The 18,319-nt window shown below is 40.6% G+C and overlaps 2 protein-coding genes across 2 annotated transcripts; both read right to left on the minus strand.

Moving 5' to 3' along the window:
* Positions 1-717: 717 nt before the first annotated feature.
* zdhhc12a (zDHHC palmitoyltransferase 12a) lies at positions 718-8,423 on the minus strand. Its single transcript, XM_026188015.1, has 5 exons — positions 8,061-8,423; positions 6,917-7,050; positions 6,315-6,404; positions 4,497-4,663; positions 718-2,653 (listed from the first exon to the last, which is right to left on the minus strand). Exons 1-5 carry the CDS (start codon positions 8,155-8,157, stop codon positions 2,338-2,340), a joined length of 804 nt encoding a protein of 267 aa, XP_026043800.1. The 5' UTR covers positions 8,158-8,423; the 3' UTR covers positions 718-2,337.
* A 2,680-nt stretch (positions 8,424-11,103) lies between these two features.
* On the minus strand, positions 11,104-17,380 carry slc25a25a (solute carrier family 25 member 25a). Its single transcript, XM_026187530.1, has 10 exons — positions 17,107-17,380; positions 15,406-15,532; positions 15,177-15,264; positions 14,944-15,055; positions 13,666-13,824; positions 12,962-13,114; positions 12,759-12,866; positions 12,492-12,659; positions 12,239-12,389; positions 11,104-12,107 (listed from the first exon to the last, which is right to left on the minus strand). The coding sequence occupies exons 1-10, from the start codon at positions 17,266-17,268 to the stop codon at positions 11,920-11,922; spliced, it is 1,416 nt and encodes a 471-aa protein (XP_026043315.1). The 5' UTR covers positions 17,269-17,380; the 3' UTR covers positions 11,104-11,919.
* Between the last annotated feature and the right edge of the window lie 939 nt (positions 17,381-18,319).

The following is an 18,319-nucleotide window of genomic DNA, read 5'->3' on the forward strand; positions in this document are numbered from 1 at the left end:
AAAAGGGTTTATTTCACTGATTCTAGGCATCTTTTTAACAACTCAAGAGTTCCTATTTTACCTTACATTCACACCTGTGGTGCAGTAGTTAGAACTGTCACCTTATAGGCTGGGTTTTAAATTCAGGGTCAGTAGTTGTGCATTTCCCTGTTGATCCTGTATCTGTGGACGCCAAGTCCGAGCCCTGCAACCCTGACATGGGTAGAAAAAGAAAGATGGCTGGATGAATTCACATGCTGGGACATAAAGACTTCTAAAAAAGGCAGCTTTCCACCTTTCACATCTCAGTGCTGTTCAAGTTTTGTTTTGTTTTTTTAACTGGAGTTAAAGCCCCCAATAAAGAAAAATCTGCATCACTGCATCAACTTGGCACTGGAGGGCCTGCTTTCCCTCTCTCAAATATTGTTTTGCAGTTATTTAACCATAGCACACACCATTTTGATCATATAAAGGGATGTATTCAGGGTGTTATGTTGCTCTTTAACAGCTCTGAAGGCCACCTCTGAGCAGGACACTGAACGCTGCACTTGCTGTCAGCTAATTTAAGAAACCATAGCAGGGCAGTCAGGTGGTTTAACTGTTGTAGCACTTTAAGTTTATGCTGCTGAATATTACATGTTACTTCTGTGTCAGTACTGTATGTATTTATGTACTCTATGTATGTACGTGAATCCTGACTGGGAATGTCAGTGTGTACAGATGTACTCTATAACGATATGCATATCATCTGTGTTTTAATGTACTCTTTGTTGTCAATAAATACAAACAGAACATTACAGTTAAAACTTGGTAAAAAATGAACTTACTGACATCAGTTTACAGGCAGGTACCAAACATCAGCAGGTTTAAAGGCATTTAGTGTAAATAATGTGGGGTCACCACTCTCATCACTTAACAACAGAAACCTTCACAGCAGGGATGTCAAACTTCTCCCTTCTGTCAGCGTTACAAATTTCACACATGGACCAGATTGGAGTCTTTGCTGAGCCAATTCTGGCCCCCGGGCCTTATATTTGACAACCGTGCTTTACAGAGAGCAGTGACCAAACCTGAGTGTTTCAATCACATTTAGTGCTTATTTTTGTCTTTTATTCAACTTTTTAAAAAACACCCAAACAACTTATGTGCCACTTGTACACTGATATTTTAAACACCACCTAACTTCAAGGCAAGAGAGCTCAGTTTGACATTCAGAAAACACTTAACATGGATCTGCTTTTCCTTCTCTTCCTCTTTCTGACTGAAGAGTCAAACATAACTGAGAGCCAAAAGCTGAGATTTCAGACTGCTCTTAATGCTCAGATTCAAACTGTTCTTCTGTTCTTTGTATATCCCTAATATATGATGATGATGCAGCGTGGTTTGCTTTGTGACTGGTGTCTGGTTTCAACAAGCAAAGACGATAGCTAGACGAAGAATGACTCTTCATTAAGTGTTCAGATGTCCTGTTTATGGGGGAAAGTGTTTAAGACGAGCCTTTGCAAACCAGTGGTCACATCACATCAACTAAATCCAACTTCTATACACAGCCTATGCTCTTTTAGCTTAGAAGCCCCGCCCACTGGGTGTTCAAACCTTCTGTTTGCAGATAACAGCCAAACAGAAGACAGTTGGTTTAAAGAGGGAGGAGTTAAAGCAGCTTGTTTCAGACAGAGAACGAACTGAGAGGCTGTACCAAAGATTATTTTGAGCCTTGAATCATGGAAGGCTAGTCTAGAATCCAAGAATAAAAATGAGCCCTTTAATGTGCCGTTAACACTAAGTGCATCTTTTGGTTCATAAAATCACAGGCAGCACTAACAAGGTGCTGAGACTGAAACAAGGTCCAACTCCAGTTATCCTTTCCATATTAAGAGATGTGCGGACTATCAGGTTCTTTTATTTATTTACGTCCGCTGACCTTCTCAAAGTGTAGCTGGAATAATCAAACGGAGCCAGTGACACACGTCAAAAACACCCCCACATGCAAACCCGTGACATCAGCTGTTGCGCATCACACGGTGAAACACCAACACTGAACGTGTGTTTCAATGTTAACTGTAAATACGGGTAAAGGGATTGTGTTAAGGCAACACTGCGCACAGATACCTCTGAGGTTTGGATTAATTTGTTACATGAAAACAAGTCCGAGTTTCCAGCCAAGAACAGGAACTGCTGGGAGCACCAGAGTGATTACAATCCTCCTGAGACGGTCTGCTGTTTCAGTCCAAAAAGTTTCCTTTTGATTTTTGTATCTGGATAAAACAATTAAAGACAAACACTTTCTCATTCTCCTGTCTTCATCTTTGTGAAAATACAAAACCAGTCAGAGATTAGTTGACTCCAGCCTCTGTGGGGTCAGACTGGATTCAACGTGTTTCTGTGGTAAACCTTCTCCCACATCACCGTCCTGCAGATGCAGAAGAAATCCCACAGGTTGCAGAGGACGCCACGGTCGAACGGATTCTCCTCGTCCTTGCAGGTCTTCAGGTATGAGATCCTGTGGCGGGACATGAACTCCCAGGTGGTGCAATTGATAGAAATCAGGTACAAGTGGGAGCCTAGCAGCACCACCACAACCACGGAGAAAATCCCGACTATGCACAACGCTGCCAGCAGAAAGCCATTCACCCTGAACCACTGCTCCCACGTAAGAGCAGGAGAAATGCCTGACCTGAAACACAAGGAAATTACACAACAGGAATAAACTTAGATCTGTTTGGCTATAACAGAAGTTCATCATAAGAAAAAAAATCTGGATTAATTCACTGGTTTGTCCCATAAAAAGTTGTTTATAAGAAAACTAAACATAATTTAGCAAGATTAAAATCATCATCAGTTTGGTTGTTCACAGAATTTGCTGATAAGCAAACAACTGAACATCATAAGCCTGTTCTCACCCTGAATACTGACTAGTAGGTATAGAATGCATGCTTCTTTTTTTAATCTTATATACAAACAAAGCAGAAGACAATGATGAAATGCAAAAAACTGCAGTTCCTCTAAAGTCCACTTGAGGCTTGCTTCAGTTTAAACAAACTGCTTGCCTTCTATGGATAGTCTGCAACCATAGTGAGGTCACCCACTGCTTCTGGATGCCATATTTTGAAACTGAAATCAAGGTTGAAGAAGTTATCAGCTTCTTGACGGTTGCAGAGCACAGCCACATATGCATCTGTTAATAACAAAATACTAGAAGCGCAACCACCAAAACTGAAGCACAAACTTTTAGTCAAATCCATTAAAAATGCTCGAAAAAGGCATCAAAAGCACAAAAACGCTCAAACTGTTCAGTTCAGAGGCCCAATGGAGAACTAGCTGCTACAGCACACCTGGATTAACTGGTGAGTTCAATAAAAATCCCATTTACTCATTACTATATTGGACGAACTTCAATTTTTAGTGTTGCCACAGAGACCGGCACACAGCAAAACAGCAACGCAGTGGTAACACAAAAAAAAAAACAATGACTCTTTAAAAATGACAGCGTTGGTCACGTCACAGTGGTTATGTCCAGCGCTTATATACAGTCTATGATTTATCTTTGATGAGAAGCCTGCTGCCTGACAGGACAAAAACACTAATGGTTTCTTTTTTGGTTGATGGGGACATCGCTGTAGGCCAGAGGGAATACATGCATGTCTCAATGTTTAAACATCTGCTATAAAACTAAGCGGGATGTAGTACATTACATTACCTTGATAGAGTAATTTAAAATATTACATTTTTCACAGGGCAACACGAAATATCGGTTATGTATTTTTGAGAGTGAATGAATTAACAAAATCTGAAACAGAACATGCTACATCATCTTTGTTGTCACCAATTCTCCTGACTAAAGGCACATTTCAGATTTTATTTAGATGTATAAAAATGGGTGTTTAACAACCACGCTGCCAGCTGTTTGGCTGCCAGCTGTTTGGCTGCCAGCTGTTTGGCTGCCAGCTGTTTGGCTGCCTGTACTCAGAAGCTTGCAAAGTGTAAACTGACATGTTTTTTTTTAAATTCATTCTTCTGTGTCCAGGGCAACACTGGTTTCAATAAATGTCATGAAATATTGTTGAAAGGTTTGCCCACATTACCCCAAGTGTTTTCTTTTATGCTTTACTCAGCTGATAATCTCTGATTATTACCCAGTAAAGTTTAATTACCACAGAGCTTACTTCTGCCTCTGTGTGTGCACATAAACCTCTGCTCCACAGCGGTGCCTTTAACTGGAAACCTTAAAATGAAGACGACTTGAACTTTATAAGTGTGCTTAAGCAACCTGTCACAGCTCATCCTTACACAATTTAACCACTCAGTTCAGTGATGTTCTCCAAAAGTCACAATTCTCCAAAAGTCACAAGTTACCCAATTCCTTCTAAAGATAAAGCGGCAGAGCAGAGTACACTCAGTACAAGATAAGTTTTCACTGAGTCACTGCTGGAAGGCAAATTGAGGCCACAAATATTCCCAGCAGATAAGGACATTTATCTTAGAGGCTGGAGACGGGCGGAGGCATTTAGCAGACGTACAGAGCGACGTGAAGGCCCGACAGCAGGGTGAGCAGCTGCACCAGCAGGTAGATGATGAACCAGCGGTGGTTCCTCTCTCCCACGCAGTTCTCAATCCACGGGCAGTGGTGGTCGAAGCGATGGACGCAGCGTTTACACATGTGGCAGTGCTTCGCTCTCATTGGCTGCTGCTTGACACACATGGAGAGAAAATAAAATAAAGGTGCTGTTACTAGGAAAGGTTGATCGCTCTCCAGATTTTTTAGATGGTTTCTTTTGGGTAATGCAACCAAAAGAGAAAGTTAAATCCTTCTACAGCTGCACTGATTAGTTGATTAAAAGAAAATCAATCTGCAGCTCTTTCTGCAATTAAATCAGTGCTGCAAACAGACTCGCAGACAACGCCTCAGGGCCGTAAGAACATTTGTTGGGCTGTAAAAGTCCCTGATAAGGAAATAGGGGTAAGATACATGGGTGTGGCTGAGATCAACACAGAGAACATTTTTCTGCCACTGAAAAAATACAGTACAAAAGGTTTTGACTGAGCTTTGTCTGGCAAAACTTTCTTTTTCTCTTTCATGATGGAAACAAGCTTCCATACTTGAATGAACCAATGCACAGGGGGAATTTGGTTAATGCTGGCCTACAACTGAGTCTTTGCAAACTCTGACAGTGTCTGTGAGCCAGTTTGCAGGGCTTATTTAATTATAGAAGAAAAAATAAAATGAGACTTAATGTAGCAAATTTAAAAAACACAGTTTGGTTGTTAACCAAAGAAAATGACTGGACATCATAAATCTTTAAACAATGACAAAGGTGAGTCTGTGGCTCTTCTTGACTGGCAGGTGCAAAGTCTGAACTTCAAAGCAGAACATGTTTATAGCCTGGTGAAAAAAACAGTTTTAACCTTTTTAGATAATGTTTTTTATTTGTTTTTTTTATATAACTTAAACTCAGAGGTGTGGACGCTTTGATTAACAGGCGTGCCAACAAATAAAAGCTGGACAAAGCTGCGGTGACATTACCCATTCGATTTCACATTTTAAGACCTCGGCGTGTTTCATACTTGGGCAGATTTCTGGTGCACAAAGGCGTGTTAAAAGCAGAGCCAAAGCCACAGAAATGGCCTCTATTCCAACAGATACTTCTTTTTATTTACTTTTTGCTTTCCAGTAAGCTCAGCTACCATGTAGCTTCCATCGTCCCATCAAATACTTTCACACAGTCCAACCAACAGTCAGCCTGAGGTCCTGTCCACACACACAGGTCATGTAAGTGGTGGTATTAGGCTGCTGAAAACTGAGCTTTTCATTAGCTTTTTGTCTCAGGAAAAATTAAGACTTTGTTTTGCAGTGTCACCTTTTTTGTGAGATGAGACTGTGTGTTGTCTTATTGTTTGTTAGTGATACACCTAGGCTTCTGATTGGTCAACATTCCTGTATGGTTAGAGTTGTGTTACCACCTGTTGCTGTGGCACTTTTGACAGTTCATGGCCTCGTTTTGTTTTTGAGTTTTTTCTTGTGACTTGTGATGCAAAACAGTGTTGCTGTTGACGGGGTCTTATAAACAAAAGAGGAAAATTCCAGTTTTTAAGAAATCCTCGTGTACGTGTGGATGTAGCCTCAAATTCACAATATTTTGAAAGCCAAGTTTCTTTCAGGAGGAGGATGTTTGTGTCTTTGGCACCATTTTAATATCAGCTGCTTCTCCTGACATATGATGCAGAAAGACACCATTTAAACCCAACACACAGAATTTGATGAGTTGGAAATGCGGTCACGTCAAACTTGGTGAGCACTGGAATTTGGCAGCTGGCAGCAGCTGGCAGCAGCTGGTTACCTGCAGCAGGCAGTATCCACAGCGCCTCAAACGAGGGGTCGATGACTGAGGGATCATCGCCTCCATTTCTTCATTCGGACTCTGAGCGCCCTGTGTAACACAAACAGACGTCAGTCACAAGTGTTCACACGCACACAGAAACACTGCAACCTTTCAGCATTAATCACAGGTTAGTACAGGTTTTAGTCCATTTGCTGATAAGAAAACATCACATCACTGCTGACCTCTCCGCAGCAGAGAAAAGGCAGTTAGTGGTCACCACTATTACAAAACATTATGAAACCAACCTTTCACAAAGTGTTTTAATCCTTAAAGAAGGTCAATTAACTGCTTCTTATATAGTGCTTTTCAACTCTATTTGAGCATTCAAATAGCTTTACACAACATGTCTCATTCATCCATTCTATCTAATGTTCTCACTGACTCTGATAAACGCATCAGGAGAAACTCAGGGTCCAGTATCTTGTCCAAGGATACTTTGGCATGCAGACTGGAGCAGCCAGGGATTGAACCTTCTGCCTGCCTGCCTGCTGAGCCACAGCCAGCCCTCAAATTAGGATCTACTTTGAATTTGTAATCCAAGTCTTTTTAATTAAACTCACCTTGACAGTGTCATTGAGCACAAAGCCGGGGTCCATCAGGGAAACGGCAAAGTACAACAGCACTGACAGAACGACCAGCAAGAAGAAGAGAGCCGGCAGCAGCAGCTCTCCCTGCTCCTCACATCTCCGCAAGCCTACACACACACACACACACACGCACACACACACGTAAGAGCTAACAAAAAGTAAGATATTCTCCAAGATTTATGTAGAAATGTGGCAGCTAAATAATCTTGCCCTCCTGTGTAGAGAGAGGGCAACCCTAACAGCGGAAAGGACTTTGGGTCATAGCATACATCCACTGTTTTCATAGTATCAGCTGTTGCCTTCAGAGCGGAGGTATTCTTTGACTTGTTGCAGAACAAACAGATTTAAATTCTCACTTGTTCCTACCACTATTAATTTTTAATTATGTGATTTGTTGGGGTTTCAGGGTGTATGTGTTATCTATGCTGCTGACTACAAAGCACACTACCCCTCAGGGATAATATACTTTATTTTAATCTTGATATTGAAAATGTACAAGAGACAAAAAAACAAAACAAACAAAAAAATCTTCATATTCGTTGAGACTGTAAAGTCACAAGTTGTTAAAACAAATGGGAAATTACTTTTTTCTTCATTATAACTCTACTTGTATACAACTTAAAAAAAAAACCATATTATTATATGGGTTCATATGAGTATATTAAGGCCACTGTACATCAGATATTGGATTTTATTTTTTTATTTTTATTTAAAATTTTATTATTTGAATATATATGACAAATTATTCAGTCTGGAAAGGCGTTGCATTGAAATATTTAATTTAAAAATATTTAATTATGATATGACCATTTTTAACCCCAAAAAATATATATTTATTGGAGGTTTATGTATCTATTTTTTATTTAGGCTCATTTCTTGTGTTTTTAAATAAAAATATTATAATTTGTGGAGTAACTTGTAACAGCAACTGACAGATACATGTCAGGTGGTAACAACTACATAATTTCCCTTAATAAATGTAGGTAATATAAATAATAAAGATACTCGAAAATGCTCAAGTAAAATAAAAATCCTTGTAATTGGAGCCCAACTACCATTCAGCTCCATCCTGTTGCTAACGGCTAAAAGCTAGCTGGTTGCAGTCTGAGTGACTTACTAGTGTTGTGCAGGAACAGAATGACGGTTATGATCCAGGTGAGCAGTGTGTGAGCGACCCGGACCAGAAACCCGCTCCGAAACACGTTCTGCACCATATTAATAAAAGCACCTGTCACCTGTCACCGCTGCTAACGAGCCAGCTAAGAAGGTTAGCATTACCGAAATAAACACATATATATTAAATAAAGACCGAGAAACTTTTAAATATACTACAAAGCAAATGTAGAAATGTAGAAAATAATCTGGAGTCGATTACAGGCGTAAATACGCATTCAATCAAAAATAAAACAACCGACTTCTGTTTTTATGTTGTTCATTCAGTCTACTTCCTTGTTTCCCTACGGCGGCCTGTATAGGTCAAACCGTTCGAACTGACCATGCGCAAAAGGTTTTCGCAATAGTAAAATACGTCGGCTAATGTTACATTAAAGCACCGTTTATTTTAAGGAAGTCAGACTTGAATTTTGAAATGAAATTATGCCAAACTTTTTTTTAGAGAATTTGGCTATATTCCATTCAACACAGTGCAAATGGCTTGTAACTGAAAAACTAAAGGGACCAAAAATGGTCCCAGGGCCAAAGAAGGGTTAAAAAGATTAATTTCGAGTTTAAAAATCGTTTTTTCCCCATCAATAAAAATTCTTAGAAAACAGTGACGTCACTTTTTTCTCCCTTTTTGTGTGTGTAAAAAAGGTTGACACGAGCATCTGTTTCATTAACTCACAGGTAGTTTTGCGGGTAATGGCTAATCCATTTCTGTAATTAAGTGAGCGCAGAGAGTTTAGCCTGCTCTTTATCTTTGGCTGCCACCGAGAAGCTTCTAGAAACTGTCTGAAGCTTCTGGGAAGCAGCTGATTATCGGAAACTGCACAGGAAGTGTCAAGAAACGTTACTGTTAGAGGGTTAATGTGCCACACACTTACTTACAAATATGTAAGACTTAGTGGGAGGTTAAATCAACATCATTTTTATAAATTTGAGGTATTTTTTTTTATTATATAGCACTTATTGAAGATGTTGTTATAAAACAATCTGACATATAATCAAAATGTTGTGTAAGCCACAAATCATCTTGCTGAGAGCGCCATTAAATTATCAAGTCAACAAATTTATATTAATATTAATAATATAATTATCGGGGGGGTTTGGTGGGGTTTTTTTTCCCAGTGGTGGATATAAGTAGGTGCTTTACTTAAAAATAAAAATGCCACAAGGTTAAAGAAAAATGTCCTGTGTTAAGTAATCAAAACCGAAAGTATTCACTATGACACAATGTCTCTTTTCAAGATTTTAACTTAAGATTTGCAGCTTCCAAGTGTTTTTGTTTGCAAACAATAATAATTTGTCACATGCAAGATAAGAAAATAAAATACAGTCTTTTAATTTTGTTCCAGTGTGCACAGGGTGCCAATCCTTCTTTTCTTTTTTTTCTTTCTTTTTGTTTTTGAAACATATGATAGGACAGAGAACAGGACAAAACCTGATACAGACCAGAACACTTACAAGATAACAAATACTGGTATAAACATTCAAATGAGTGTAGTCCATGCAGGTGTGTGTATTACTCTGTTCAGTGTGAAAGTCTTTTCATTTCTTCTTGTTTTACTTCCAAGGAGCCAGACTTTCTTCTATTTTTTTAGGTGCCCTTGAGCAATAGTTTTCCAAGCTTTTTGAATGCCCTGCTTTTTCTCTCATTTACAGTCCAGTACTCGTAACTGACCGTATTCAGGGAAATCATGAATATTGACCTATGAATCATTCGTGCACAAGAAAAGCAGAAGAAAATCATTGGGAACAGGTTTTATGAAGTGATGAATCCAAATCTAAAATGTTTGGTTTGAGTCAGTATGTAAGTGTCTACAGCCTCTGTCATGGTTCTGAGCTTCATTTGAAACTGTGAAGTTTGAGATGTGAAACTGGGTGGGAAAAGCATCAGATTTTCACCATGACAATGATCCCTAAAACACTGTCATTGCAGTAAAAGCATGCCTGGATAGAAACACACCACTTAAAATATAAAGAAATTAGAAGTGGCTCAAGACTTTTGCACAACACTGCACATAATTACATTATACTTTCTGAGGAAATTGCGACAGGCCCAGTTACCACAAAAACTGCTAATTAACTTATACCGCTCCACCATCGAGAGCCTTCTGACCTACTGCTGTACTGTGGAGGACAAGAGAAAACTGTAGTGGGCAGTGAGGGCGGCAGAGTGGGCAACTGACACTTCACTAATCCCCCTCAGAGACATTTATACTGGCAGACTTCAACAGAAAGCCAGTATCATGAGCAAGGACCCCTCGCACCCTGGACACTGAAAATAAAAGGAATAAAAGAAAGGAATTACAAAGCTCTTCTTCAAAACATGAAGTTTTTCTGAAATAATCTCATAACATCAAATCCTCCAGGAAGGTTCCCAGGTGTGAAGTGACCCTGAAGAATCTGTAGCCACAATCAGAGCTAGTTAAAATCTCTAAAAAGAAAAAGAGCTTCAATGTTTCCTATATAACTGAACTGTTTGTGAAAGGAAAGCTTGTGATTCCAGATACTTTCACAAACCTTCCCAAGAAAAACTGACAAATGAGTTCAAGGAAAAGTGATTGGGAAAAGGGAGGTAGGAGGTAATATTTTGGACTAGTTGTCTGGAACCATGCAGTTATCACATCTGCCAGACACTTCAGGGTCACTTCACTCTGTAAATGTTGCTGATCGTAGCCATTGTGTGCATTTATATACCACGTAATCACTCAATTCTTGTTTTGGAAGCAATGAAAAGATCCACTTTTGGATATTACAGATGCACCACCCAGGCATGTGCAGTTTAAAAATAAGAAGCCTGTCTGCTGAGGTTCCACTTCTGTTTTCATCACATGCACGATCTGCATTAGGAAAACCCTCCAAACACCACAAATATGTAAGACTACCAAACTTCTCAGTCTGGAGGAGTTTGCTGTTTGGAGCTGAAGTGTACCCCTCAGCCTTTTTGAGCTTCAGTGTGTGAATTTCAGGGGAAAAGAAAAAAAGAGAAATGAGACAGATTTATAATTTCCATTTATTTGCATCGAAAATGGTCCATTAAAACACTAAGTCGGCATTGACAACATCATTTAGAGGCTTACTAGCTTTAATTAAAGTGCATTATGCTGTCTGTCTTTTCACTTTCTAAATACACATGCTCTTCTTTAAAATGAAGAAAGAAAAAAAAGAAGAAAAAAAAAAAAAGCAGCCCTTTAACCTGAGGTGAACATTAAGTAACATTCAATTAAACAAGAATTAGGGCGACTAAACACATCAACGATCTCATTGCATCAGCAAAGTTTCTTTTCCCGCCCCGTTTTCACCATTTCAGACAACTACACGTAGTTATCAACATTAAGGCTGATTTATGTAGTTGCACATTTTGGCTCAAGATTTACTTCCCTTTCTAAATAAAACAATAAATACAGGACGGGTGGTAATAAATACTCCGGTCAGTCAGTCACTCAGTCATTCATTCAGGGGTGGAGAGAAATTCAAACTGTGTGCAAAAATCTTCCCGTCTAGGACAATCATTTCACTCCGTGCATTTTAATGCTTTATCCACCAAGATTCACTCAAGAGAAGAGCAAAAATATTTGGTCCTTGCTTCTCATACAGTCACCGTTCAGCTTCTCTTTAAAGGTAATAGCAGCAGTCACGACATCCTGAGCTCACAGAGTCCATAACCTCCACCTCGTCGTGTCCTTTCTAGTCTTTCATCAGCTGACATTCACAGAATGAAATGGCTCCGCGAACCTCTGGAGGGGCCTGAAAGCCCCCGGGGGGGATTCCTAGCATGAGCCTTGGGAGGGTGAGGGGTGGGGGACTAGGGAGCCTTATCTTGAGGTCACTCCCAGCTGTGTCTTCAGGTGCTCGTACACAACATAGCTGATGCTGACGGCAGGGATGACTTTAAGGAAGTTGGGGGCCAGGCCTCTGTAAAGCCCAGTGGGCCCCTCGTTCTGCAGGATCTGCCTGAAGAGGCTGGACATGGTCACCTGCTGTTGGCCGCCATCTACTGCAGCTGAAAGGGTTAAAAAATGGACAAGCTTAGACTTGTGTTCAAATACAGTTACTATCCAGTTATTTTTAAGTTACTAAATGTATAAAACCGTCTGCTACTGATGGAGTAACAGGTCAGTATTGAGGCCTCACCTTGTGCTTGCATGCGGGTTCGGACCAGAGCCAGGGGGTAACTGGCGAGCTGACCGCAGGTACTGGACACTGTGCCGCAGGCCAGCAGGACGAACACACCGGGGTCTGTGCTGTTGGTGCCGTACTGCTGGAGGTAGGTGTTTTTTAGCGTCTATGGAGAGAAAACAAAAAGGTCAATCTACAGTCTCAGTTTGAATTTTATTTTGTAGGAGTTCTGGGGATTTCCAAACAATGTATGCTTGTGACTGCTCACCTCGTACACTGCGAGGTCAATGCCCGCATAGGGCACGATGCCCAGCATGTTGGGGACGTATCCTTTGTAAAACGCGCCGAGGCCTTCTCTTCTGAAGATCTGCTTGGCGCAGTCAGTGATGCCAGCATACTGGCCGGTCTTCCTCAGAGCGAGACGGGTTTTAAGCACCTGGAACAGATTCAGTACAGATAACGTCAGCTTTGACTGTACAGTCGCGACAGAGGCATCACAATGCTACAGGATAGATCTAATTAAAGAGATAATCACCTCCATGGGGTAGATTGTGCTCTGGGCAATCACTCCTGCCAAAGATCCTGCAACAAACCGCTCCAGGATGCTCAGAGCTTTCTTATCACTGCCGATTAAACGCTTAATCTGGAGAAGCAAGTTGAGAAAGAACAGATTAGCAAATGACATCAAGAACACTGTGCCTCGTCCATTAAACCCGTCCCTTGATAAATCCATCATACCTGCTCGTAAGCCATGAACTTGAGGGCCGACTCGGGGGCAATTTTGAGGATATTCACACCATTTCCTCGCCACAAGGACCTCGTACCACCTTCTTTGATCATCTGCATGAGTCCGCTCATGATGCACATGTTGTTGGTTCGGGATCCGTAAACCTGGGGGAGGAAGAATATTGTATTTGATTAAACTACTACACTAATTATGGGATGACTTGGGCATGGTGCCATGTGGGTCATCATGTTTTTAACCAAATCTAAGCCAACTGGGTGAATATCTAATCAATAGGACAAAGTCTCCTGACGCACACCATGGGGATGATGACACATTTAGTATGGGTAGTTTGAGCTTGGATGACAGCGAGTACTATGAAGCCAAGGGTGTGACAGCGGTTTGAGAGCAGTCATTGGTCATTGCCTGGACTCTGGCCCCTTGCCGTTACACACTGTTAAACGTTAACTTGCTTGTGAGCGTTAGGTGACGGGCGCTTGAGCAATTTCAAACCATAATGGCCACAAATACTCAGAGCTAAAATCTCAGTAACGTTTAACATGTCATGCATCAGCGGACACTTTAAATGCCCGACAGCTTTAGTCATAAGACCCACAAGCGGAGAAATTTCCACAACTTCCTCTTCACAGGCCCATCATGTGCCTGCACTTGATCAACAGCTGCTTCAAGTGTATTAAGAGGTCCAAGTCGATCTTACCTGCATCGTGACTTTGAGTCGATCCAGGGGGGCAGTGCAGGTCCTCGAAACTGCTCCTGCTCCTCCACCTGCGACCAGATGTCTCCACCACATCCCAGTCTGCTTCTCCTCAATGGTGAAGTCATCGGGGACCATGAGATTCTCTCCAACATCGAATATCTGATCAGAAGATGACAGGAATGGTCAGATATAGAGAGCAAAAAACCCCTAGTAGAGGTTTTAGTCATTTTGTCTCGGCAACTAACAGAAATTACTCTCATTATGGAAACATACATGAAGAGATTACAAAGGACAGAGTGGAGGTTAGTTTCACATGGACCACTCTTGAACATTTTGGAACAGGACCCATTTTGTGTCAAGCTTCTATTCTTAACCAACATGTGGTAAAAATCCTTTGTGTTAACATCTGAACATTTCTCTCATGTGGGCCACATGATGGTGAGCTCATGTGTGACTGCAGGTTAAATGTGTAAGCACCCCCCCACCAGCACAGCAAATGTCAGAACACGGGGATTGTTTTCAAAGGAAGACATGTTGAGAATATAGGTCAGGGATCTGTTTAAAACCTCTAGCTTTCCCCCCTTTAAAAGAAAAAACAAAACAAACCTCAAGCATTTTGCCTTCTTATTCTCTCTCTGGGACTCTTATGGAGATAAAACTGTGCAGGTTGACATCTGACCTGACTTTCTGCAGTCTGAAATGATCCAGCACTTTACATCTCTGCTCAGCCTGAGGCCGGCTTGTGCCGCCAGGCGAGTCTGCTAGTCTCATTAGCTCTAAAATAACTTGTTCTGCCCCTGAGATCAGAATGTGTTCCTCCGGGAGCTGTGCTATATTACATCTCCAGTCTGCACCTGCTCTGACCGCTGCTGCCGCTCTCCTTTACATAACAGCACCGAGACAAATCCTTCCAACATAATCCTGCAGGAAAGAGCCCAATTCCTTTCATGGCCTAAGAGCTTAATTGCTGACGCATGGTTTGTGCTCATGGCCTTTCTGGGAATTTGCTCTTTAATTGACCCACTCAACAGGAGGGTGTAAGAACTTTTGCCTTTGCTATGTTATTGTTATCGCATATGATGATAAAGTTATCAACCAAGAATAGCTAAAAGTAGGACACGTGAAAGGTTATGCAAGAGCAGAATTTTCTACTTCTCTTTCATAAAGTTAATTTTGGCACATTAATGATTTGTCTCTAGTTTTAGGCTCTGAAGGTCAAAGCAGCAGATTTGTTCCCTTTTTTGGGCAAAACTTTTGGTTTCAGTGTGAAGTACTAACCGTGGAGTGTTTCCAGTAAAGGATGATCTCAGGAATGTTCTCCGTCTTCTCCACCATGGCATACTTGCTCCAGTCTTTACTGCCGATTGTTATCATGCCGTTCTTATCCATGCTTTAAAATAAATAAATGTATAAAATGATGAGACATTGTTTCCTTAAAAAAAATAAATAAATAAATCAAAATCTAAAATCCCAAAGATTAAAAAGATATATACATATATATATTTTTGTACCTCTTAAGGACTTTCTCCGCATGTTGCAGAGAAATATGCACACCAAGGTCACGGAGCGACTGCATGAACTCTTTAGGGTCAACGCGGCCTTTAAAAGGAAGCAAAGACACGTTGTGAGAAAATGCGTCCTTCACACTTAAAGCTGCGGAAATGACACAAAGTGAAATTCGAAACCACTCGAGGAGTTTCGTGTGAAACAAAGAGCATGACTCTATCTCCTGCCACATACCTGCATTCTTCCTGTCGAGACTCTTCACCACAAGCTTCAGGTCTTTCTCGTAGTCTTGTAGATAGTGAACAAACTCCTCAAAGTCCAGCTGTCCGTCCGAGTTGTTTTCTTCCCTTTTTAATGTTTTCTGTGAAGAAGAAATAAAACCAGAGTCAGACAAGACGGCAGAATTTGAATAATCTGATTTACTGATTCCAATCCAGTGAGTCAGCTTCATGGAGGAGTAGAAGGTGACATTTAGCAATGGTATGCAGTAGTCATCTCCCCTGAGAGTTTAACAATGTCTTATGAAACAAGTACAGCAAGTTTGAAATGTACCTTGTAACTGATGCCTCCCAAATGATTAGACAAGTGACCATAAACCAGCCCTGGAGACCCACTGGCGCATTAAAGGTGTCCCCTCAGCTTGATTTTTATTACCCAAAGGGCAGCTATGACCATTTGCCAGGCCACAAGCCTCTTGGCTTTCTTGAATGACATCTATTTCTCCTGGGCCTATTAGGGTATTAGGTAATAACACCCTTGTCCATCTTCACCCTCAACTGCAGGCTGACCCAGCCAACTGCTTTAATCCATGTCTAGGTTGAAACCTGCAGGGCTAAAATAAGACCGGGATATACTGCTATCATTGACTGATACCGCCTGACCTGCTGCCCAGACCGCCTGTAGGCATATGACTGAACCCGATACCCCATCTGCAGATATTTGCAGCTTGCAACCTACTCCCTGCAGGAGTGCATCAGTGTGACTTAAAGCACAGCTAAAAGGGCCATTTTGTGCCAGTTCATGAAGCCTGAGATGCCAAAGACAAACTGCTGCAGACTTTAAGTCTTTGCATAACCTTGATTAAAACACGTTTAAAAACACAATTATGAGCAAATCCTAATGAGCCCCAGCCTCTTAACCCCCCAAAAAGGCCCATAGATAAAATGTACTGGATAAGGCACTGGGCACCTTTTAAAACTTGAAATAATGACAGATTTTTTTTAGAGTGGTTTCTAAACCTTTTCTTCCCAATAATTTAATTTGTGTTGACAGATGCATTTAAAACAATCACATTGTTATGAAATCGTGAAATTAAAACATGAAAAGTCAGTGGTGGGTCAGCATTCCTAGGATTACAGATGCACCACGAGTCATAGCTATATGGGATCTGCCTGCCCCAAAACCATCAGTTTCAGAGTAGTAAAAGACCTCAAGGACATCAGGGAGAAACGCATGACCTAGAAACGGGAACAGCTAATTAAACAACTTTTGTACTTATGCACACGATTTACTTTTTCTCAGTTACATATAGCGAATGATACCGGCTTCTAGCTGCCCTCTTTCAGTGTAAGCGCATGGCCGGAATTCCTTTTTAGGGTGGATTTTCCCCATGTAAGCTGAATGGCAGTCTTTTTCAGCCCGAACCGGCTCGGTTAAGTTTTAAAGTTTGCAGTAACAGGCTTAAATCAACAAATATTGATTACTTTTCAATGTCATTTAGGTTAAATACAGATGTTACGTTAAAGTTGCAGCAAAAATGCCCGGAATCTTCTCGTGAATTTTCTCGAAACCGGTCTTTTTTGCGGCCTAGTCGTAAGGCTTTTACTACTGCGCGCTAATCTTTCCGGTCGCCGGAGTGAACGGATTTGTGGCGCTCAGACTAATCAATGTTACGAACTAGGTTATTCTGACTGTGTTAGTTAACTTATTTCCTACCTTTCGCCATCGTTGGTAGGCTGAAAACTCTTGGGACGGCAGGAACACGCTGAGTTTGTTAAAAAGAGACTTCAACTCAGATGGAAGTCCGTTAGACTCGAAATATTCCACTTCAATCGGGTCCGAGTTAGACACGGGGACGTAAAGGCACAGGCCGAGCATCTTTGGTAAATTAAAACTTCAATAAATAAATAAATATCACAAAGTTGCGTCTGCCCTGTCCGGGACAATACTGAATGCCGGTAAGGAAGGACCGGCTACTAAAGAATGTCAGAAGTCCACGCCTCTTCCAGAATAGCTACGTAATTGGTCCGTCCCTCGTCAATGAAGACAAAACGTCATTTTTACTACGGACGAATAACTGAGGCCGCCCATTGATGGGCTGGACTCGGTCCCGCCTTTTCCTTTCTTTTTTTTTGTGTGCGAGTGAGCGAAGGAAATTGACCAATCCTGTGGCCGGTTTAGTCTGCAATTTGAAATATTAACCAATCCTGTTTTTCCTTCCATTGGAAACTGGCGGCCACGGGGTTTACATTACGGCCTATGTGCAAGAAGCTCCGCAGAACGTTTACATAAAATAAAATAAAATTTGAAGCAACTAATTATTATATGACCACTTAATAGATTTTAATTCAATATAATAATTAACAAAAACATAAATAAATCTTTATTGATTGAAAATATAATAATAACAACAGAAAATCCACAAGTAGAATATTAAATTATTATAATAAGAAGAAAAGTATCTCTTTATTTGTACAGAATATTTTAAAAATTATTTTAAAAAAATATGAAGAATGAATGATAAAGAAGAATTCAAGGTAGGTAGTTTAATAATTTTAAGGTGAATATTTATTACATTTTATTGTACGCTGAATAGATTAGATATGTATTGTCAAGAGTATTCAAATTTACATTTTGTTTCAATCACATGCACAGTATGGTAGTTTTTGCCACATTTTCTTCTATTGTATTTGACATATTTCTTGTGTAAGTGGTCCATTAACTATGTGACCTGAGTATTTCCATTCTGTGCTACAATACATAAACATAACTACAACAATGGGGAAACTTTTTTACTGTACTGCATTGCATATATATTACAGTTTTAGCTATGTTTTTAGCACTGAGATTTTATGTAGCTCAATTAAAATGTTTGTCAGGGGTTTCCAGCCCCCACGAAAAAACCATGACAGGACAAAAACACTTGTTT

Source organism: Astatotilapia calliptera, chromosome 12, assembly GCF_900246225.1.
Source record: "Astatotilapia calliptera chromosome 12, fAstCal1.2, whole genome shotgun sequence".
NCBI lineage: Eukaryota > Metazoa > Chordata > Actinopteri > Cichliformes > Cichlidae > Astatotilapia > Astatotilapia calliptera.